The following is a 24,715-nucleotide window of genomic DNA, read 5'->3' as shown; positions in this document are numbered from 1 at the left end:
TAATCTTCACTGATCTTTTCTTTCAGTGACTTATGCTTGATTGTCACTCCTCCTTTCATTTCTAAACTAGCCGTTGAGCCCGTAAAAACAGGCTAGTATAGGACGGGGGGGGGGGGGGGGTTGAAAGGCCCCTTCTCCTCGCCGCTGCAAGGCCCCCCTGCCGCCGAGCTCGCCGCTGCCCCTCCGAGGTCACCGCTACGGCCCCGGCCCCGCCCCCCCGGAGTCGCCGCCACCCCTCCACCCGGGCCGGGCCCTCGCTTCGCTATTGAAACAGCGCGGGAACGCAGCACACAGCTTAGATGAGCTGCCGTCCTTCTTCTCTGCCTGTGTCCCACCCTCTTGGGCGAGGGCAGGACACAGGCAGGGAAGGAAGGTCGACGGCAGCTCAGCTGAGCTGTGTGCTGCCTTGACACTGTTTCTATAGCGGAGTGAGGGCCCAGCCCGGGCGGAGGATGGGTGGCGGCGGCGACGGCGACAACTCTGGGTGGGGGGAGTGGTGGCGGCGACCTTGGGGGGGGGAAAAATGGTAGCGACAGTGGTTTCGTCCCTCCCCTTGCGCAGTAGAGACCCTCTCTGTCCCGCCCCGTCATCACGTATTGATGCGGGGGCGGGACAGAGAGGTTCTTTACTGCACATTTGCGAGTGAGTTCGGTCACTCGCCATCTATATGTTTGATACCTATATATACTTTCCTGTTCAAGTTACTTTATCACAATCATCCTCAGATGAATATTTTCAACTTTGCTCAATTTTTCTATAAGAAAGGTTGTCTTCACATTTGTCCAGAGAAAACCCAGTTTGATGTTGTTTGAAAAGCCTATCATTACACAAAGCTGTTCTGCTAATTACTGGCTTCACTTCTGTGTGCACTCTTTGGTGTTTCCTGAGGTTTATCTTCTGATGGAAGCTTTTATCACATTCTGTACATGTAAATGGTTTCACTCCAGAGTGGATTCTCTTGTGTACTCTAAGACTTGACTTCTGACTGAAACTTTTACCGCATTCAGAACATATGAATTGTTTCACTCCTGTGTGGATTCTCTGGTGCATGCTGAGGTCTGCGTTACGGCTAAAGCTCTTTCCACATTCAGTACATATAAATGGTTTTAGGCCTGTGTGGATTCTCATGTGGATTGTAAGGTGTGCCTTCTGTCTAAAACATTTACCACATTCAGCACATAAAAATGGTTTCTCTCCTGTGTGTGTTCTCTGATGGACCGTGAGGCTGCCTTTCCCAGTGAAGCTTTTTCCACACTCAGTACACGTAAATGGTTTCACTCCAGTGTGGATTTTCTGGTGTCTTTTGAAGCGTGACTGTAGACTGAAACTTTTATCACACTCTGTACATGTAAATTGTTTTGCCCCATACTGCATGTTTTTATATATGGAAGTATATACTTTATTACTTAAACTTTTACCAGACTCAATATGTGTAAATGGTTTCATTTCCAAATGGACTTTTTGATGGACTAGAAGGTTGTACCTCTGAGAGAAACTTTTGCCACACTCACTACATGTAAATGGTTTTAATCCAATGTGTATTCTCCAGTGTTTAGTGAGTCTTCCCTTCACACTGAAGGTTTTACCGCACTCAGGACATGTAAATGGTTTCACTCCTGTATGGATTCTCCAGTGTCGGTTGAGGGATGACTTTTCAGTAAAGCTTTTACTGCACTCAGAGCATGTAAATGGTTTCACTCCTGTGTGTATTCTTTGGTGCATCGTAAGATACGATTTTTGACTGAAGCATTTACCACACTCTGTACATGTATATGGTTTCAATCCTGAATGGAGTCTCTGGTGCATGGCAGCTTTTGCCTTCTCACTGAAACTTTTACCACACTCTGTACATGTAAATGGTTTCACTCCTGTGTGTATTTTCCAGTGAGAAGTGAGTTTTCCTTTTATGCTAAAACTTTTACCACACTCAGTGCATGTAAATGGTTTTACGCCTGTGTGGGTTCTCTGGTGTGCTATGAGGCTATACTTGTGAATAAATCCTTTATCACACTCTGTACATACAAACTGTTTCAATCCAGTGTGGATTTGCACATGCTTTGTGAGTTGTGATTTCTGCCTGAAACATTTACCACACTCAGCACATGTAAATGGTTTCACTCCCGTGTGGATTCTTTGGTGCACAGTGAGGTGTACATTCCGACTGAAGTTTTTACCACATTCCATACATGTAAATGGTTTCAATCCAGAGTGGATTTGCTGGTGCTTTGTCAACTGTGATTTCTGCCTAAAACTTTTCCCACAGTCAGGACACATAAATGTTTGCACTCCTGTATGGATTCTCTGGCTCACAGTGACGTGCATCATCCTACTGATGCTTTTACTACAGTCGTAACAATTAGATTGTCTCTGATGTGTCTGAAGTTTCTGGTATTTTGAGAGATCTGCCTTCCTACAACAGATTTTTTCAGATTTAGTAGAAATAGTGACTGATTCCATACCAGACTGATCTTCTATGTGTTCTGTGAATGCTTTCCTCTTGTGTAAAGTACCTGAGCTTTCACTTATCTGGCTTCTCTGCTTGTCCACTGCTGAACTACCTGTGGAATTATTTTGTTTATTTTCTGAGGTCGACTGATCTTTTCCCTTTTCACCCCAGTCACAACAGGAAGTGGTTTCTTCTTCTTCTGTTTCTGATAACCTCTTTTCCTCTTCAGGCTTCTCACTGACCTTCCAGTCATAGGTCAGTGTATTACTGTTTCTGGGATCATCTTTTTCTAGATTTAAAAAAAGAACATGAGCATTGGGTATTATTGCAGGAGAACAGTTTAAGTTAAGTAATACAGTGTCTCTTTGTGAATTAGCCACCTCCTCTCCCAACAAGCCTTTGAAAGTGAGACCTCAATTCTATTTAAATGCTTAGGAGTCGTAGACCATCTACATAAGACTTTCCAATTATTCTCCTGCACCTTAGCAGACAGACGCCTTATTCGCTCCCAGAAATATTGCCTGTAACTCCTCCTCTGACAATACAGCCCCCAAGTCCTTCTCCTTGAGGTGCACAAAGTTACTTGGAGGTACCTGGCAGATCTCCTCAGGGAAGTATCAGAGGAAGAGTGTGAGTGCAGCTTGGACAGTGTAAGAGAATGAAGTGAAACATTTCAAGGAGATGGAAAGGGAAATTGTAGTGTGAAACGTGATCGGAGTGGGCTGCTCCTCCATGACACTGTTTGGTGTTCACCTCAATAAATAGCTGTAACCTGGCAGAACAGACTCCTGGGATTAGCCTCCAAATCATTCCAGGCTCTGTAAAACTCCTACTATTTCTTACAGTGTTAGTATTACTCACCTCTATGTTGTAATTACATAAGTACGTAAGTATTGCCATACTGGGACAGACCGAAGATCCATCAAGCCTGGCATCCTGTTTTCAAGAGTGGCCAATCCAGGTTACAAGTATCTGGCAAGATCCCAAAGCAGTACAATACACTTTATGCTGCTTATCCTAGAAATAAGCAGTGGATTTTCCCCATCTTAATAATGGCTTATGAACTTTTCTTTCAGGAAGCTAGCCAAACCTTTATTAAACCCCGCTAAGCTAATTGCTTTTACCACATTCTCTGGCAACGAATTCCTGAGTTTAATTACACGCTGAGTGAAGAAATATTTTCTCCAATTCGTTTTAAATTTACTACTTTGTAGCTTCATTGCATGCCCCCTAGCCCTAGTATTTTTGGAAACAGTAAACAATTGATTCACGTCTACCTGTTCCATTCCACTCATTATTTTATAGACCTCTATCGTATTTCCCCTCAGTTATTTCTTCTTCAAGCTGAAAAGCCCTAGCCGCTTTAGCCTTTCCTCATAGGGAATTCATCTTATCCGCTCTATCATTTTTGTCACCCTTCTCTGTACCTTTTCTAATTCCACTATATCTTTTTTGAGATGCGATGACCAGAATTGAACATAATATTCAAGGTACAGTCGCACACCATGGAGCAATACAAAGGCATTATAATGTCCTCATTTTTGTTTTCCATTCCTTTCTTAATAACACCTAACATTCTATTTGCTTTCCTAGCCGTCGCCGCACACTGAGCAGAGATTTTCAACATATCATCAACGATGACACCTAGATCCCTTTCCTGGTCGGTGACTCCTAATGTGGAACCTTGCATTATGTAGCTATAGTTTGGGTTCCTATTTCCCACATGCATAATCACTTTGCACTTGCTCACATTAAACGTCATCTGCCATTTGAACGCCCAGTCTCCCAGTCTCTTAAGGTCCTCTTGTAATTTTTCTCAGTCCTCTCACGATTTAACAACTTCTTCATGTTGTCAACAAATTTAATCACCTCACCAGTCATTCCCATCTCCAATCATCCACAAACATGCCAAAAAGCAACAGTCCCAGCACAGACCCCTGGGGAACCCCACTATCCACCCCTCTCCACTGAGAATACCGACCATCCAACCCCCCTCTCTGTTCTCCATCCCCCAACCAGCCTCCAATCCACAACAGCACACCACCCCCCATCCCACGACTCCCTAACCCTCCCTGTCATCCCCCATAAGGCACCCCGCCAAATCCCCCCCCCCACCACCAAATTCAGATACACAACACTGACAGCTCCCCTCCATCCACATGTTTGCTCACCCCTTCAAAGAAATGCAATACACTGGCGCGGCAAGACTTCCCCTCACTAAATCCATGCCGGCCCCATCCCCCGAATACGTTCTGCAATTTTGTTCCCTTACGCTGTAGAGCATGATTCTCACTCATCTGTACTGTTTAAAATCTCTTATTCCTCTGCACAGTATTTTCTATTATCACTCACCTGTGTATAAGAGAGTCACTTCTCTATCTTCTGAATCCTCTGGATCCCAGAAAGGCGGCTCTTCCTCTTGTTTAATCCTTGATAATACTTCAGGATTGATGCTTCCGTGGTCTGTGCCTAGGAATTACAAAGAAAATGGAGGTTTATTTCCTTTACGTTCACAGAACAATACACAGCAGTAATTCTCAGGGTGCAGCACATGATGGGGGATCTGGGGCTCATTGCGACAAAGTAACATTGTAAGTGTTGGCGGATAAAGACCTGCACAGCCAATCCAGTCTGCCCAATGAGGTGTTTAGAGTTGCATCTGGCTCTCTGCACAGGTTTCACTCCTTCACAATTAAATACGGAAGTCGGAAATCTAGGAACATACTGTTGCTTTCAACCCTAAGAACGACTTTTCCTCCCCGATGGCTGACTAGCATCATTTATTCGCTATTATCAACTTTATGATTCTACCCCTCCCCCTCACACAGAGATAAGCATATCCTTAGACAGAGATTAAGTGGTGGGTCGCCACTACGCCACCCCCAGTGATTCAATCCCCTCCCCCCTCTCAGCACATCACCCACTTCCCCCTCCTTCAAAGCATAGCAGCCTCATCACCTGGAGGTGCATGGAGCAGTCATGTGGCTGTCAGCTCCGCCGGTCCCCTGCCCCGGAACAGGAAGTAACGTCAGAGGGTGTCAGGGAACTGGCGGAGTCGACTGCCGTGCGACTGCTCCATGTTCCCGAGGCGGACCGCCCCCACCGCCATGCCCTTGGTACACTAGAGAGTATATGCATATCACATCACAATGTCTCCCTGCCAGTGTTGTGTGGATAGTGCAGCGGGCTTTGATCCTGGTGAACCGGGTTCCATTCCCACTGCAGCTCCTTGTGACTCTGGGCAAGTCACTTAACCCTCCATTGCCCCAGGTACAAAATAAGTATTTGTATATAATATGTAAACCATTTCGATCAAGTCCCATCCTCTTTCCCAGTGCCAATTCTACTTCCCAACTACTGGAGTGGCCACAGAAGCCCACTCCAGCCTTGATCCTGATCTGATTTTCCATTCACGGGACCCAGACCATAGAAATCTGCCCAGCACAGATGTCACTTCCCAACCTCTGAAGCTGCTGTCAAAGCTCATGCCCTCGAAAACAACAAGGCAGGCGATCTGCAAACTCCAAGATGGAAAACAACAGAGCAGATCAGTGGAAAATCAACATGAATTTTATTAATGAGATCATAAAAGAGCCCAACACAGGCCGTGTTTCGCCCAATAGGGCTGCATCAGGGGCTATAAAGAAATAAATAAAACATATAAATCATAAAACATAAATGGTTATAAATATTTTTTATTAATTTTATTAATTTTTTAAATCTTTAATGTACATATTTATAACTATTTATGTCTTATGATTTATATGTTTTATTTATTTCTTTATAGCCCCTGATGCAGCCCTATTGGGCGAAACACGGCCTGTGTCGGGCTCTTTTATGATCTCATTAATAAAATTCATGTTGATTTTCCACTGATCTGCTCTGTAGTTTTCCACCAAAGCTCACATCCTCTACCAGGTCATTTGTTTTAATTTGATTTTCTATAGAGGGATCCTCTGTGCTTATCCCATGGATTCTTGAATTATGTCCTCTAGAGAAAACTAATGTAACAGGGTAGACACGCACATATTTATTTTTATTTTATTTACTGAGATTTATTAACCACCTTTATGAAGAGACTCATCCAAGGCGGTGTACAGTAGATACAGTTGAACATCAAACTTACAATTTTGTTAACAGCATAACAATAGTAAAGCGAACACGTAAAGATATAGACAGAATGAAAGAGGAAAACTTCACCACAGCAAATTGAGACCTAATAATAGGACTACCATGAAACAGGACCAACAATATACACATTGAACTGCATCAAAATTCAAATAACAATATGATGCAAGCATAATAGCGATGGAATATCTAATAAGCACACAACTAGCATATTCAAAAAACACTGCTATGATACAATGCTTTTCTACAATACAGCTTACTATATAGCTGAGGGGCCAAGTGCAGATATATAGATGGGGACAAGATGCGTGGTACCTCAGCTGGGATAAATAAATGCGTGGCTAAACTAACGGCAAGTTCTGAGGGGGGGGGGGGGCGAGTCAAGATGGCGCCGAGAACGGACGCATTGTAAGTTTCCTCCAGTAAGTCTTGTTCAGGAGTTTGATTTCCTCTATTAAAAAATGCCACATTCGAAGCGAAAAGGAACGCTGCGGGTAGTACCCCCGCCTACCGTGATTTCCACGCCAACTTGACCAGGACTGGACTGCTTCTTTCCCGTTCTTTCTGAAACGGTGAGCGGGGCGGATACCTTAGCAGTTGGACCCGGTGAAGTGGTTCCTCCACTGGAAAGTGAAACATCTTTGTTCCCCCCCCCCCCCCCCCCCCCGCCAATCTCTACGATTCTTCCGTGTCCAGCGACGATAGCGAGCCGAGAGGCAAACCAAACAGACTCCAGAAGTGTGTCTGTTGGCGGACCCTGCGGGGTGCCCGGCTCGGTACAGATATCGCTGAGGCCTAAAGATCATATGGCATCCACGTCAGCGGGAAGAGAATCGGAGGCAAGTCTTGAAAAGATTTGGCTGAAATTACTAGAAATGGACAAGACCTTGCAACAATCTTCAGGAGAGATAAAAGCTTTGAACTCTAGAATTCAAGAATTGAAAGACTCAGTTAAATCGGTTAAACAAGATTTTTCCTTAAAGATATCTGATTTACAAAACAAGGTGGAACAAACACATGAGTTTAAAGCAATTGTGGCAAAGGATAATGTGAATATTCGAAGAAAGATAGAACAAATAGAGAACTACAATAGGAGATTAAATCTCTGTCTACTAAATTTTCCTAGACTTTTGGGGGTGACTCCGCTAGAATTATTTACTAGATTCCTAAAAGAAAATTAGTATCCGCAAGAAGCTATACCACCCCCTAAATAAAATATACTATATACCGAACAAAATGAAAAAAGTAGATGGAGAAAGAAAAGACAATGTGAATAATGATATTGATGTGGACAATATTACAGCAATTCTAGAACAATCACTTGACAATGTTACCGAAAGAGCCACAATGATCGTTTCCTTTGTTTTTGAGCAAGATTTGAATTCAATTATGAGACTTTATTTTAAATCTGCTAATTACAATTTTGGAGGAGAAAAAATTTGGCTTTATCCTGACGTAACAAAGACAACTCAGCAAAGGCGAAAAACGTTTCTTTCTATGAGGTCAAGGACATTGGAGCTAGGAGGGTCTTTTCTTTTATCCTATTCTTGTAAATGTATAGTAAGGTTAAGTCAGACAAAATATGTTTTTTATATGCCTGAACAGCTTAAATCTTTTCTTGACTCGAAACAGCGATAGAGAGACAGAAAGTAAATAATGAGAAGTACGGCGCCATAATTCTGTCAATGTTTATTAAATATGCTTATATATCTTCATTAATTCCTATCCCCCTCTCATAATTGGGGTCTAAGAAAGCCTAACTTATTTTGCTATGATTATTACCTGATTTGAAAGAATTTTGTTATTTTCTTTTTTCCTATGGCTGTGTTTTACTTAACAGATGTAACCTGTTCAAGTTTTGAAAAATCAATAAAAATGATAAATCATAAAAAAAGGCAAGTTCTTTGTACAGTAAATCAAAAATATAAGGAACTGGTCTAAGTTACAGTGTGTTGCAAGCTAGTCCAGGTGCAGAATGGGCGTATAGTCAGTCACCTAATGTAGTAAAGCTTTACTTATGCACATATAACTATGAACACTTAACTTTGCACCTCACCCACGCTCTGCCTATGTGTATGTCCATCTTCAAACTACCTGCTATGTAGGATACGTGCGTATTTATTGAATGGCACTGGGGTGGAAATCTGGCATATCTGGTATCTAAATGTAGGCACCTTTTTCAGAGAATTACCTACATAGTAACATAGTAGATGACGGCAGAAAAAGACCTGCACAGTCCATCCAGTCTGGCCAAGAAGATAAATTCATATGTGCTACTTTTTTTTATTTGTACTGTCCTCTTCAGTGCACAGACCATATAAGTCTGGCCAGCCCTATCCCCGCCTCCCAACCACCAACCCCGCCTCCCAACCACCAGCTCTGGCACAGACCGTATAAGTCTGCCCAGCACTATCCCCGCCGCCCAACCACCAGCCCCGGCACAGACCGTATAAGTCTGCCCAGCACTAGTCCCGCCTCCCAACCACCAGCCCCAGCACAGACCGTATATGTCTGCCCAAACTAGCCCCGCCTCCCAACCACCAGCTCTGCCACCCATTCTAGGCTAAGCTCCTGAGGATCCCTTTCTTCTGCACAGGATTCCTTTATATTTATCCTGCATGTCTTTAAATCCTCAATGTGGTTGGGACTTAGGTGCCTCATCTCCTGATGCCACGGAGCCAAACGTTTGAGTTCCTTTTCTTGCTGTCTTGACTATACATGATGCAGTCCCTCTGGCTCTAAAAGTACTAACCTAGTGCTTTGTCTCTGTCTCAGAGCTCCAATTCTGCCATTTGTCTATGACTATGCAGTGTCTCTTGCTTACAGAGTCACTAAGGCTGAAAGTTTTAAAGCTCATTTCTCTGCGATACGTAGACAGCACAATGCTGCCTGTGTCTCCCTAAGATTCCTATGTTCTCTTTGAATGCTTTCTCTTTTTAAATGACCTCTTTTTGACTTCAGTAACTTTCTGAGACCATCTCTTTTCTAACAATTTTTCTCTCTGAATCCCAGAGATGAAATAGTGGTGGATTATTCATGCATTCAGTTTTCTACTGAGCTGCTGCTGACATCATTAGTCATGGGATTTGGTACAAGTGAGGCAGGGATAGGCTTGTTTGGCTGTTTGTCAAGAACTTTTAATATGACTGCAGAAGTGACTTGTGTTTTTTTCTTCTTCCTCTATCAAAGTGGCTTCATCATGTCTAGCCCATATACAGTGCTGCTGCTGAAACCAAGTGGCTCCAGCCCCACATTCATTCTATTTATTTAAATGCCCTCATTTGTCGCATTTTGTCATTAGTTTTAAATCGAATGCACACCCCCAGTGCCAGTGTCAAAAGATGAGCAAATGATGAACAAAATGCTACACTTTTGATTAAATTTAAAGTTTGCCTGTGATGAAAAGCAGGTTAGATCTTTATTAAGAAGACTAGTAAAAAAGGCCCGTATCTCACACAAATGAAACGGGCACTAGCAAGGTTATCATGTAATGGCGATTATGTTTTTAAGGGAACCGTTAGGAGGCGAGTTGTGGTGCGAGTTCTGCGCTCGCCCGCTTCCTGCCACCCTGCTGGTTACAATGGAGTTTGAGCGGCGCAGGAGTCTGGACGTCAATGGCCAGTTGTGGCGCGGGTTTCTGCCTCGTGGCCACTCTGAGTTTGACATGGCGATCATTAACGCGTACAGGCTCTGAGTTCCATGCCCCCCTCCCTCCCTCCCTTCCCTCCGAGTTCCAGGCCCCCCTCCCCTCTGAGTTCCAGGCCCCCCGCCTCCCGCCCTCTCTCTCCCCCAAGTGGCAGCCCGACCTGCGCTGCCCGCCCTCTTCTCCCAGTCCTCTGCCTGCCCCTCACCTTCCTGCATGCCGCCCAGAATTTAAAAGTTCTTACCTCATGGTCCGGCGGCAGCAGTGAAAGGCGAGCAGATCAGCGCTTCAGCCTGCCTTCCCTTCTCTCTCAGCTCTGCCTCTGGTCCCGCCCTTGCGGAAACAGGAAATGAGGGCATGAGATGGACATGGGGGAAGCCACTGCTTGCCCTGGGATTGGTAGCATGAATTGTTGCTACTAATTGTGTTTCTGCCAGGTACTTGTGACCTGGATTGGCCACTGTTGGAAGCAGGATCCTGGGCTTGATGGGCCATTGGTCTGACCCAGTATGGTTATTCTTATGTTCTTCTTGTAATTACATAATTGTCTCAGTCTACTACAATTTGGATTCAGAGACTTTCGTAGCACTGACTCAGACCTGTAACCATTGGTTTCAGAAGCTAGGCTCATACTCACCAGGGGTGTTATTTAATGTACACAACTTTTTTTCTATCAAGGTTTCCAGGAATATGGAGCAAAAATTTTTCTCTTATGCTGATGGCATATTTTGGAAATTCCACTAGACGGCAGATATGACAGAAGTTGTATATGCCTTCCTATGCTTGGCCTGTTACTAAGGGCTAGGCCTAAGTCCTGTACTTTCAGTTTGGTGCTCACATGTTAGCATACTAACTCAGCATCTTGTGTAACAATCATTGCTTTCTCAGGAGCTGAGAACTGACACTTCATAACATTTGTTTGCAGATGAATATGTTTTTCATATAAGATGGATGTAACCTTGGCAGTTGCTAAGAGACCGAGGACACAGTGAAACCTACCAGTATGTTGCATTTGTGGGGAGAGACAGAGAGAGGACACAAAGGTATTGTTCTCTGACCTGTGACTAACTACACGCTGTGCACGCAGAACAGATAACTGATTAGCCAATAGCCACTAAGGGTGCATGTGCCCACAACGTCAGGAGAGACTGATATACCCATATATGGCATAGGCTACTTTCTGATTCTAGTTTAGGGGAAATCACGATTTGGGAGAAGCGAAACTTATGATAGTATTTATGTGATAACAGGGAGAGGTGTGAGCTGAGCAGACCTTGTTTTTCAGGATGTGCACTGCTGACTGACAACCTGCTCCAGGGAGAGAACTATTTTTTGTATTTGGCTCTGTGAGATATCAATAAAGATAATAACTGATTGCGCCTAACTGAGCCTAAGTCCTCTTTCTTATTATTTTTTGTGTTTTCCCCTCCCTGTGAGGGCTAAGGAAGGGAGGAAATAAATCACAAAGTCTATAAAATAATGAGTGGAGTGAAATGGGTAGATTCGCTTGTTTACGCTTTCCAAAAATATTAGGACTAGGGGCATGCAAGAAGCTACAGAGTAGTAAATTTAAAACAACCCAGAGAAAATATTTCTTCACTCAACGTGAAATTAAACTCTGGAATTTGTTGTCAGAGAATGTGGTAAAAGCAGTTAGCAGGGTTTAAAAAACAGGGTTTTGATAATTTTCTAACAGAAAAGTCCATAGGCCATTATTAAGATGAACATAGGAAAATGTACTGCTATTTCTTTTTTTTTTTTTTTTAATAACTTTTTATTGTTAACCATTCAAGATACATTGACATCTAAACAGTATCATATTTCTATAATAAGCAGCATAACATCTGTTTTACTGTTCTGGGATCTTGCCAGGTACTTGTGACCTGGATTGGCCATTGTTGTAAACGGTATACCGGGCTTGATGGACCTCCGGACTGTCCCAGTATTGCAACACCTATATTCTTTTTTTTTTTTTTTTGTAACAATAGATTGTTATTGCAAAAAGAATACAGTAAGGAATTATCACACCAACGAAAACACTAGGAAACCTATCAATAAAACCCAAAAGGTTACTAAAATCTGACAAAGCATTTTAAACCACAACCCCCCAACAAGAACCAACCTCCCATATTCCAACCCCACCTAGGAGTAGCCTAATGGCTAGTGCAGTGGACTTTGATCCTGGGGAACTGGGTTCAATTCCCATTGCAGCTCCCTGTGACTCTGAGCAAGTCACTTAACCCTCCATTGCCCCAGGTACAAATAAGTACCTGTATATAGTATGTAAACCACTTTGAATGTAGTTGTAAAAACCACAGAAAGGTGGTTAATCAAGTCCCATTCCCTGTCACCCCCTCCCAACCCTCCTCAAACATCTGTGGTTATCACCTTTTGCCATCTGGGACCCAGGTACTCTTCAATGTCCCAGAGCTGTAATCCCCTCCCCCCAGTACAGGATTTTTAGAGAAATCCTTCATCTATCAGACAGTTCTGATTCGATGTGCTCTTCCACCTGCATTGAAAAAGTTACTTTCTTATCTGAACTTTTAAAGGAGTTAAAAACATATTTATTTAGGAAACATCTATTTGTATCAAAAAATATATAATAAAATTAACGTTTAAAAAATCTCAGATTTTTTTTTTCTGTTGTATTATACTATAATATTTTGGAATCCGCTTTGACCCTTCTGGAAGTTGACGGAAAATAAATACCATAACATATCTGTTGCTTCCAGATCCTGTCTATTTGTGATTCTCTGCCTCTGGCTTTCAGCTCTGCTGCAAGAACTAAGTGGTCCATTTACTAAACTTCAGTAAAAGGGGGCCTGTGCTAGCATCAGTGCGTGTTCTTGACAGGCGCTGAGGCCCCCATTTACCGTAGCGGGTAAAAGTCTTTCTTTTTTTTTCTCAAAAAGAAATTACCGTACGGTAAGTGAACCAATTGCCGCGGGGTAACACCGGTGCTACAAAAATAGAAAATATTTTTGTGACACCAGAAATGGCGCGTGCTGAGGGTGGGAAGTACTGCCAGGCTGCTGTGGTATCCCAGCGGTAGTTCTTGATTGGCGCATGGCGTGCCTGTTGCCTGTGCCAACCCTTTAGTAAAAGGGCCCTTAAAAGAGAAAAGGAAGAAAACCGGCAAGACCCACAGGACAGTCTAAAGGTTCCTCAACCCTGCCCATCCTCAGAGAACAGGGTTGACACAGGCTGGGGTCATAATTGGAAGTTTCTGGATTAAAGGAGGCACAGGAAAATTTTTCACGGAGAGGGTGGTGGATGCTTGGAATGCCCTCCCGCGGGAGGTGGTGGAGATGAAAACGGTAACGGAATTCAAACATGCGTGGGATATGCATAAAGGAATCGATCCTCAGAAGCTTAGCCAAAATTGGGTGGCGGAGCAGGTGGGGGGAAGAGGGTTGGTGGTTGGGAGGCGAGGATGGTGGAGGGCAGACTTGTACGGTCTGTGCCGGGGCCAGTGGTGGGAGGTGGGACTGGTGGTTGGGAGGCGGGAAGTACTGCTGCGCAGACTTGTACGGTCTGTGCCCTGAACAAGGCAGGTACAAATCAAGGTAAGGTTTACACATATGTTTGTCTTGTTAGGTAGACTGGATGGATCGTGCAGGTCTTTTTCTGCCGTCATCTACTATGTTACTATGTTACTTCTATTAAATCAACCCTTGTGTCTACTAAAAAATACAGATAATGCAATCCTTACCTAGTGAGATCAGGGTCTCATAATTCTCCTTCATCACTTCCCTGTAAAGTTCCTTCTGACCGTCATCCAAATACCCCCACTGCTCCTGGGAGAAAGAGACGGTGATATCCTCAAACGTCACTGGCACCTGAAACACAAACCAGAAACAAAGTCTGTAACATGTGGAGGAGCTCAGAATGCATTTGAGCTCCTCCACTTTATTTTCCCAACATATCATGGAAAAGAGGACTCCAGGACCCACCCATCTTCCCCAGAAACTGCCAGCTTTGTTTCCCCATTATGTGGCCCTAGATTTAATTTCTTCTATGAACTTAGGTGCAGACACTTATTCTAACTCTATGGCTGGTATAATTGCTCATGGCTAAGTGCATATCCATTGGTTAATAAGCTAGAATTTGATAAAAGGAAGTAGGTCCCTATGTTTCTCTATGAAACAGGCACCCAGCATACAATTTCTCTCTTAATATGCCTGCCAGGCCCTTAGAGGTACAGGAGTTTGAGGGCCACAAATATTAGAATCACAACCAGCCTTGACCCCTCTATCTTTACCTTTAAGAGGTTCATTTGAATGGGAACCACCCCTGCCCTTAAGCTAGATATATTCAATTCTGGGGCCAACAAAACTTTTCACTTATGGCGGGTAAAAATTTACTCTCCTGCCTACATTTGGACAGAGAGGGAAACTTTTGGCTAGTCCTGGATTTCAGGCAACCCTGTCCTGGTGCAATATGGAACCGGCTTTTGGGAAGCAAGTTCAAAACCGGTACTGGCCAAAACGTTTTCCTACTGGAGTTAGGCAACTTGGCAGCTCTGCTTGGGTTGGGAAAGGAACCACATGGAAGCCTTGAAATACCAGCCAGCCTTTTCTCCTTGAGTATGTGTTCAGAGGGCTTTGTGAGTACAACCCTGGAAGAATGCTGCACAGGAAAAATGTGGTGCTTTAGTGTTTTTATCAGGGGCGTAGCCAGACCTTATGGTGGGAGGGGGCCAGAGACCGAGGCTGGGGGCACATTTTGAGTGCTGTCCTGCCACCACCCTCACCAGGCCTCGCCTCACCTCCCCCCCCCCCCCCCCCCCCCCGCCAATGCCTCACGCCTTTTCGCGCTCCCCCCCTCGCCTCGCAAATACCTTCGCTGGCAGGGGAGTAGCCTAGTGGTTAGTGCAGTGGACTTTGACCCTGGGGAACTGAGTTCAATTCCCACTGCAGCTCCTTGTGACTGTGGGCAAGTCACTTAACCCTCCATTGCCCCTGGTACAAAATAAGTACCTGAATATATGTAAACCGCTTTAAATGTAGTTGCAAAATCCTCAGAAAGTCCCATTTCCCTTTCCCCCCTTTCCCTTCCCCCTAGCAGGAGAATGGGGAGATGCTGGACACCATGGGGGGGGGGGGGAATAGGGAGAGAGATCTTGGACAACATAAGGGACAGGAACGTAGGGAAGGGGGTATGCTAGATGAGGGAGGGCCTAGAGCTGCTCTGGGGGGGGGGGGCGTGGGGGGCTCACATCAGAAGGTGCGCCTAGGGTGTCGTGTCAGATACCTTTAGGCAGAACCTGATGGAAAGACAAAAACCTCTCAGACATTTATGCTGTGATCTGAAATCCAAATATTAGGCAAGGGAGAGGGGAAGTTAAAGAAAGAGAGAATGGAAAGTGAGTCTAAAGAGAAACTTAAAGTGTCATAAAGCCAAAAGAGAACCAGGAAACTCAGGGAATAAAGAGCAGAACTTTGTTTTCTGGATCCCCAGCAATGGATTGAGCAGTGCCAGGCTCATTTCTTCATGACTCGGGGCAAGTCACTTAACCCTCCATTGCCCCTGGTACAAATAAGTACCTGAATATACTATGTAAACCGCTTTGAATGTAGTTGCAAAAAAAAAAAAAACCACAGAAAGGCGGTATATCACGTCCCATTTCCCTTTCTTCTGCTTGCTTATCAGAGGCTGCCTGGCATTGCCTGGCACTGCATCCCCTGCTGCCCACCTCCTTCCAGTCTCCTACCTGCTGAGCACAAAGCCCTGCAGCCATTCTCCTGCCCTTCTCCACAGCACCATTTCCAGCCCCGGCTCAGGAGCAGCAGCCCTGTGAAGGGAGGGGAACCAGGAAGAACTTTCTTTTTCGTCTGCTTGCTCCATGCACCATGTGTGTATCAGAGGTTGCATGACATTGCCTGGCACTGCATCCCCTGCTGCCCACCTCCTGCCAGTCTCCTACCTGCTCAGCACAAAGCCCTGCAGCCATTCTCCTGCCCTTCTCCACAGCACCATTTCCAGCCCTGTGAAGGGAGGGGAACCAGGAAGAAGAACTTTCTTTTTCGTCTGCTTGCTCCATGCACCATGTGTGTATCAGAGGTTGCATGACATTGCCTGGCACTGCATCCCCTGCTGCCCACCTCCTGCCAGTCTCCTACCTGCTGAGCACAAAGCCCTGCAGCCATTCTCCTGCCCTTCTCCACAGCACCATTGCCAGCCCCTGTGAAGGGAGGGGAACCAGGAAGAAGAACTTTCTTTTTCGTCTGCTTGCTCCATGCACCATGTGTGTATCAGAGGTTGCATGACATTGCCTGGCACTGCATCCACTGCTGCCCACCTCCTGCCAGTCTCCTACCTGCTGAGCACAAAGCCCTGCAGCCATTCTCCTGCCCTGGCTCCCTCTTTGCTGGCTCAGGAGCAGCAGCTCTGTGAAGGGAGGGGAACCAGGAAGAAGAACTTTCTTTTTCGTCTGCTTGCTCTATGCACCATGTGTGTATCAGAGGTTGCATGACATTGCCTGGCACTGCATCCCCTGCTGCCCACCTCATTTCTTTTTCGTCTGCTTGCTCCATGCACCATGTGTGTATCAGAGGTTGCATGACATTGCCTGGCACTGCATCCCCTGCTGCCCACCTCCTGCCAGTCTCCTACCTGCTGAGCACAAAGCCCTGCAGCCATTCTCCTGCCCTTCTCCACAGCACCATTTCCTGCCCCTGTGAAGGGAGGGGAACCAGGAAGAAGAACTTTCTTTTTCGTCTGCTTGCTCCATGCACCATGTGTGTATCAGAGGTTGCATGACATTGCCTGGCACTGCATCCCCTGCTGCCCACCTCCTGCCAGTCTCCTACCTGCTCAGCACAAAGCCCTGCAGCCATTCTCCTGCCCTTTTCCACAGCACCATTCCCAGCCCTGTGAAGGGAGGGGAACCAGGAAGAAGAACTTTCTTTTTCGTCTGCTTGCTCCATGCACCATGTGTGTATCAGAGGTTGCATGACATTGCCTGGCACTGCATCCCCTGCTGCCCACCTCCTGCCAGTCTCCTACCTGCTGAGCACAAAGCCCTGCAGCCATTCTCCTGCCCTTCTCCACAGCACCATTTCCAGCCCTGTGAAGGGAGGGGAACCAGGAAGAAGAACTTTCTTTTTCGTCTGCTTGCTCCATGCACCATGTGTGTATCAGAGGTTGCATGACATTGCCTGGCACTGCATCCCCTGCTGCCCACCTCCTGCCAGTCTCCTACCTGCTCAGCACAAAGCCCTGCAGCCATTCTCCTGCCCTTCTCCACAGCACCATTTCCAGCCCCTGTGAAGGGAGAGGAACCAGGAAGAAGAACTTTCCATGCACCATGTGTGTAACAGAGGTTGCATGACATTGCCTGGCACTGCATCCCCTGCTGCCCACCTCCTGCCAGTCTCCTACCTGCTCAGCACAAAGCCCTGCAGCCATTCTCCTGCCCTTCTCCACAGCACCATTTCCAGCCCTTGCTCCCTCTTTGCTGGCTCACTGCAGGGCGCTGCTCAGCTTCTCCCTAATAGCTTCAGACAGACTGGGAAAGAAAGGGAAGTCTGGGGACTGATCAGAGAAAAGGATGAGCAGCTGCTGCGTGAGGGGAGGGGAACCAGGAAGAAGAACTTTCTTTTTTGTCTGCTTGCTCCATGCACCATGTGTGTATCAGAGGTTGCATGACATTGCCTGGCACTGCATCCCCTGCTGCCCACCTCCTGCCAGTCTCCTACCTGCTGAGCACAAAGCCCTGCAGCCATTCTCCTGCCCTTCTCCACAGCACCATTGGCTCAGGAGCAGCAGCCCTGTGAAGGGAGGGGAACCAGGAAGAAGAACTTTCTTTTTCATCTGCTTGCTCCATGCACCATGTGTGTATCAGAGGTTGCATGACATTGCCTGGCACTGCATCCCCTGCTGCCCACCTCCTGCCAGTCTCCTACCTGCTGAGCACAAAGCCCTGCAGCCACTCTCCTGCCCTTCTCCACAGCACCATTTCCAGCCCTGTGAAGGGAGGGGAACCAGGAAGAAGAACTTTCTTTTTCGTCTGCTTGCTCCATGCACCATGTGTGTATCAGAGGTTGCATGACATTGCCTGGCACTGCATCCCCTGCTGCCCACCTCCTGCCAGTCTCCTACCTGCTGAGCACAAAGCCCAAGAGCCATTCTCCTGCCCTTCTTCACAGTGCGATTTCTAGTCCTGGCTCTGCAATCACTCAGCTTCTCTCCTACTGGCTTGAGAGAGAGAGAGGGAAGGGAAGGGACTCAGGGGGAGAAGTCTGGGGACAGATCAGAGAGAAGAGAAGCAGGAGAGAGGGAGAAGGAAGGGAGGTCAGGGAGAGCCACCTCTGACTGCTGCCATCTGCTGGACCCTCCCAGCACTGACACCAGAGGAGCTGATCCTGTACACACTGTCCCAGACCAACCCAAGAATCTGCATTACAGGATAATTTGTATATGTGTCAACAAAGTGCTGCGTCACCTGATAAAGGAGAAAAGAGAAGTAAGAAAACCAGTTTCTGGATTGTGGGGTGGATCCATCTTAGAAACATGCCCACCAGAATACAAAATCACCCATTGGACAAGAAATGGAAAAAAAAGAGGAGGCGGAATAGCCATTATCTACAAACCCGAATTCACCATCACAATCACGGGTGAATCTACCTCGCCACAACTTGAAATTGCATCGACAAGAATTAATCATCCAAACCTAATAGGACACCTTAACACAATCCTATTCTACAGGCCACCAGGAAAATGGCAAGACTCCCAAGCACAACTCATGGATTTCATCTCGAACTCCTGCGTATCTGCCTCAAACATCCTTATACTAGGAGACATCAACCTACACCTAGAAGATGACACCTCACCAAGCACACGAGAATGCAAAGAATTCCTAAAACTATGGGATCTACAAATACCCAACACCCAACCAACACACAAAAAAAGGACACACTCTTGATATCATAACAAACAAACTCGAACCAGACTCAACTATCATACTCACTGACACAAGATGGACACCTACATTATGGTCAGACCACCATAAAGCGAATGTCTCCCTCTACTGGCAAAAAACACACATAAACACAATCAATAAACAGGAGCGAACAACATACACAATGAGAGGAAAAATAGACCCCACAATATTCTGGCAACAGATCTACCAGGACAAATGGTCAACAAACGCTGACACCATCCAATTCCTCCAAGAATGGGACGATCTATGTACAACAACATTAGACAAAATCGCCCCAATCCAAACCAGAACATCACGCAGGAAAAAAGCAAACCCATGGTTCACCGAAGAGCTGAAAAAAATTAAAACACAAGTCAGGAAACTAGAACGAGAATGGAACAAAAAGAGAGACGAACAAACACTAAACGCCTGGAAATTACTTCGGAGAAAATACAAATACACCATAAAACAGACCAAAAGACTACATTACAAAACAATAATAGGACCAAACTACAAAGACACACATAAACTCTTCAACTTTGTGAACAAACTGTTAGACACCACACCAGTTACAAACAATGGCAAAAATACACCAGATGTGGACAACCTTGCGAAATACTTCAAGGACAAAATTATACAACTACGACTCAAAATACCCGTGAGCCCTATTGAGTACGCCACACTTCTAGATTGTCTGGATCCAGAAGAAGGAACACACCCAGCAGACAGAACATGGACCGAATTCGAAATACTATCAGAAGACCTCATCTCTGAAACTCTCAAAAGATATGCCAAATCCCACTGCAAACTAGACACATGCCCAAATAACCTCATGAAATTTGCTCCTCAACAATTCACAATAGACCTAACGAACCATGTGAACTTCATGCTACAAAACGGACTTTTCCCAAAAGAAAAAGGAAAAATCTTACTCACCCCAATTCCTAAAGATACAAAGAAAAGCACGAGTGACTTAACCAACTACAGGCCAGTAGCATCCATACCACTAATAACCAAAATAACCGAAGGAATGGTAACTAAACAACTCACAAACTATCTAAACAAACACTCAATACTGCATGATGCCCAATCAGGATTCCGATCGAATAATAGCACAGAAACAGTACTAGTCACCCTTATGACTAAATTTAAACAAATAATTGCGACTGGCAACAACATACTCCTCCTACAGTTTGACATGTCAAGTGCCTTCGATATGGTTGACCACGGAATCCTATTACACATACTTGAATACTTTGGCATTGGAGGAAATGTCCTGAATTGGTTCAAAGGGTTCCTAACCCAACGTTCGTACCAAGTCACATCAAATTCGACCACGTCTAAGGCATGGACACCTGAATGTGGAGTACCACAAGGATCACCTCTCTCACCAACCATTTTCAACCTAATGATGATCCCTCTGGCAAAACTCCTATCAAACCATAACCTCAACCCGCATATCTACGCTGATGATGTGACAATATACATCCCTTTCAAACAAGACATCAACGAAATCTCCAACGAAATCAATCAAAGCCTACACATCATGAACACATGCGCAGATACATTTCGTCTGAAATTAAATGCAGAAAAAACTCAATGCCTGATACTCACCTCCCAATACAACACAAAGGAATTTACCGCTTTAAACACACCAAACCTAAACCTTCAAATCTCAGAAACGCTAAAAATCCTAGGAGTCACTATCGACCGCCATCTATCGCTCGAAAATCATGCAAACAACACAACTAAAAAGATGTTCTACTGCATGTGGAAACTGAAAAGGATAAGACCATTCTTCCCAAGATCCGTCTTTCGCAGCCTAGTACAATCCCTCGTACTCAGCCATCTGGATTACTGCAACTCACTATATGCAGGCTGCAAAGAGCAAACACTGAGGAAACTTCAAACGGCCCAAAATACGGCAGCCAGACTCATCTTTGGAAAGCCAAAATATGAAAGTGCAAAACCACTACGAGAGAAACTGCACTGGCTTCCACTCAAAGAACGCGTCACTTTTAAAGTTTGCACACTAGTCCACAAAATCATTCACGGCGAAGCCCCAGCCTACATGTCTGAGTTAATAGACTTACCACCCAGAAACGCCAAAAGATCATCCCGAACCTTCCTCAACCTCCACTTCCCCAATTGCAAGGGCTTGAAATACAAGACGCTACACGCGTCAACCTTTTCTCACATGAGTACGCAGTTTTGGAATACACTGCTGCGCAACTTAAGAACGATCCACGAGCAAGCTTCCTTCCGCAGATTATTGAAGACCCATCTTTTTGAAAAAATTTACGGAAAAAGCCAAAACACATAAAGTCCGCACTCACTGTTCACTAATGCATCATACACCCACTTCTGAACTCCCACCCCCCGTAATCTCACATCATTCATACCCTTACTCACAGAAATATGCATACCATATATCTTTATGCCTTATTATCGCCCTCTAAGCTCTCATTATCTCCTTCCAATGTTTCAATGTTTGTGTTCCAATGTTACATTCCTTAACGACACCTCGATTGTCTCGCATAACTCTGCACAATGTAATCCATAACCAATTTGTAACAAACTGTATTTCCATCACTCATCTCATATTGTAAGCCACACTGAACCCGCAAAAAGGTGGGAAAATGTGGGATACAAATGCAATAAATAAATAAATAAAATAAAAATACTCTGCTCACACTGACAGAAGTAAAAGTTGTAGCATGGATCCTGGACTTCAGAGGGACATGGGGGGAGGGGGGAACAAAAAACCCCAAGAACATTGTATAGAATATGATACCCCCAAAAGTGTCTACCAAAGTGGCAGAAAAACTAACACAGAGAGAGCACATTAGGCACTATTAAAACTAATTTTCAAGTACATTTAATTCACATAAAAGTCTTACAGAATTGAATGCTTATCAATAAAGTACACACAGAATTAGACAAACCTCCTGACTGGTCCGATGAATAGCCCACCTTAGTAATAACACCTGCCAAATGCTACGCAGGCCTAGCAATGGTCTTCAGCATCAGCAACTAGTGGAGAAGCCCCGAGCTATATGCTAGACCTAGTGGATCTACCACCCAGAAATGCTAAAAAATCTTCCCAAACATTCCTCAATCTACACTTCCCCAGCTGTAAAGGACTAAAATACAAATTAATAGAATCAACTAATCTCCAAATATGTCCGGTTGCAGATCGACTTCAACAATGTACAAAAACACAGAGAACTGCTGTCACAAGATGACTACTGACACCAGGGGCGTATCTGCGTGGGGCCACAGGGGCCTGGGCCCCCGCAGATTTCGCCCTGGCCCCCCTCCCCGCCGTCAACCCTCCCCCGCTGCTTACCTTTGCTGGCGGGGGGCCCCAACCCCCGCCAGCCGAGGTCCGACCCGAAGTCTTCATATTTCGTCTTCCTCTGACTCCTCCGTGGCCATGCTGCAAGTAACGCTGCTGATTTGTTGAATCCAGTTCGGAGTCTAACGTCAACAAATCAGCAGCGTTACTTGCAGCATGGCCACGGAGGAGTTGGAGGAAGAAGAAGTATGAAGACTTCGGGTCGGACCTCGGCTGGCGGGGGTTGGGGCCCCCCGCCAGCAAAGGTAAGCAGCGGGGAGGGTTGACGGCGGAGGGGGGGGTGGAGAGATGTGGCGGCGGCGGGGGGAGGGAGGCAAAAATGTGCCCCCCCTCTCTGGCCCCCCCTACCACCGGATTCCAGATACGCCCCTGAGTCACCTGAATAATATGCAAAAATAGCGGAAAAAGCCTCAAAAAGCTTCCAGGTCTTGAATTGATCTGTTGAAGCTGTGTCGGGCCAAAAGACCCTACTTTCATCACTGGCACAAAAAGAACGCTATTACTTGAAATGTTTTAAATTTCATTAATTGTACTTTATTTTCAAACGTTTAACTTATTAGTTGTACTTTACTAATAGTACTATCCATTATCCATGTTAAATAAACACCACACTTATCTTAATAGCGGGTGCTTTGTGGACAGCGTGAATCTCTAAATTCGCTGAGATCTCACTTCGCTGAGATCTTGACTTCCTTAATACCAAATGTATTCTTCATCCTGGTATAACAGGCCTTTGTAAGCCACACTGAGCCTGCAAATAGGTGGGAAAATATGGGATGCAAGTGCAATAAATAAATATTTATATTTGTACCCCCACCCCAGCTATCAAATCCCAGGTGATTGTGGGCTCAGCATTTGTTTAATTCATGCTTCGTCCCCATGGCGCCGCTGCCATATTGTGTCCGACCAAGATCCATTGAGCTTACTATCCTCTCTCCAACCAGGTTCCTGGTTATCTTGCTGTTCTTATTAACAGATATGTTCCACGATCTTCACAGAGAACTATATTAGTACTTCCTTCTTTGTCGTTGGTTAACAACTACCATAAAGCAGGCTTTTTCTTATTTTGGTCTGTGTTTGTGGAATGAGTTGCTGGAGGATATGAGGAAAATGGAAAATTATTTGTAGTTTCCTAAAGCCCTGAATACTTGGTTTTATGTGGCTGATTTTGGCTAATTGTTATAATTGGAAAAATTCTGTACTGTTAATTTTATAATTAGTCAGGTTTTATCTTATGTTTGATATCGTAATTTGTTATATTCTAAACTGCTTTGGCGCCTTATGGTGTATTGCGGTTTATGTGAACAAAAAACAAAAGAGCCCCCCAAGAACACAAAGGACAACGAACACACAAAGATTGGGGCTAGACCAATGTAGTTCCAACACAGGGATGTTTGTTAACCATCAATCAACTTTGAACAGTCCTACGTTTCGGCACCATATGCGCCTGTCTCAGGAGGCAAATGACCTCTATTGGTGAGTGGCCTAGTGGTTAGGGTGGTGGACTTTGGTTCTGGGGAACTGAGGAACTGAGTTTGATTCCCACTTCAGGCTCAGGCAGCTCCTTGTGACTCTGGGCAAGTCACTTAACCCTCCATTGCCCCATGTAAGCCGCATTGAGCCTGCCATGAGTGGGAAAGCGCAGGGTACAAATGTAACAAAAATAAAATAGATACTATTGGAGATTCTACATGGAATGTTGCTATTCCACTAGCAACATTCCATGTAGAAGGCTGCGCAGGTTCTGCTTCTGTGAGTCTGAAGTCCTGCACGTACGTGCAGGATGTCAGACTCACAGAAACAGAAGCCTGCGCGGCCACATTGGTGATCTGCAAGGGCCGACTTCTACATGGAATGTTGCTACTATTGGAGATTCTACATGGAATGTTGCTATTCCACTAGCAACGTTCCATGTAGAAGTCTGTGCAGGCTTCTGCTTCTGTGAGTCTGATGTCCTGCACGTACGTGCAGGATGTCAGATTCACAGAAACAGAAGCCTGCACGGCCACATTGGTGATCTGCAAGGGCCGACTTCTACATGGAATGTTGCTACTATTGGAGATTCTACATGGAATGTTGCAATTCCACTAGCAACATTCCATGTAGAAGGCTGCGCAGGCTTCTGCTTCTGTGAGTCTGAAGGACGTCAGACTCACAGAAACAGAAGCCTGCGCGGCCACATTGGTGATCTGCAAGGGCCGACTTCTACAAGGA

General features: G+C 45.2%; 1 protein-coding gene across 1 annotated transcript; it reads right to left on the bottom strand.

Moving 5' to 3' along the window:
- Positions 1 to 652: 652 nt before the first annotated feature.
- On the bottom strand, positions 653 to 18,381 carry LOC115464701 (zinc finger protein 260-like). The gene is made up of 4 exons (XM_030195066.1): positions 18,324 to 18,381; positions 13,933 to 14,059; positions 4,799 to 4,915; positions 653 to 2,735 (listed from the first exon to the last, which is right to left on the bottom strand). Exons 1-4 carry the CDS (start codon positions 18,348 to 18,350, stop codon positions 736 to 738), a joined length of 2,271 nt encoding a protein of 756 aa, XP_030050926.1. The 5' UTR covers positions 18,351 to 18,381; the 3' UTR covers positions 653 to 735.
- Positions 18,382 to 24,715: the final 6,334 nt, after the last annotated feature.

This window comes from Microcaecilia unicolor, chromosome 1 (assembly GCF_901765095.1).
Source record: "Microcaecilia unicolor chromosome 1, aMicUni1.1, whole genome shotgun sequence".
Classification (NCBI taxonomy): domain Eukaryota; kingdom Metazoa; phylum Chordata; class Amphibia; order Gymnophiona; family Siphonopidae; genus Microcaecilia; species Microcaecilia unicolor.
The sequence above is the reverse complement of the archived record's forward strand: the minus strand, read 5'-3'. Positions and strand labels throughout refer to the sequence as shown.

Coding starts and splice junctions, on each gene's coding strand:
- LOC115464701 (XM_030195066.1), bottom strand. CDS start 18,350: ATGGCTCTTGGGCTTTGTGCTCAGCAG. Junction 4,916..13,932: donor TGAGACCCTGATCTCACTAG/GTAAGGATTGCA, acceptor TGTAATTCCTAG/GCACAGACCACGGAAGCATC. Junction 2,736..4,798: donor AGTGACTCTCTTATACACAG/GTGAGTGATAAT, acceptor TTTTAAATCTAG/AAAAAGATGATCCCAGAAAC.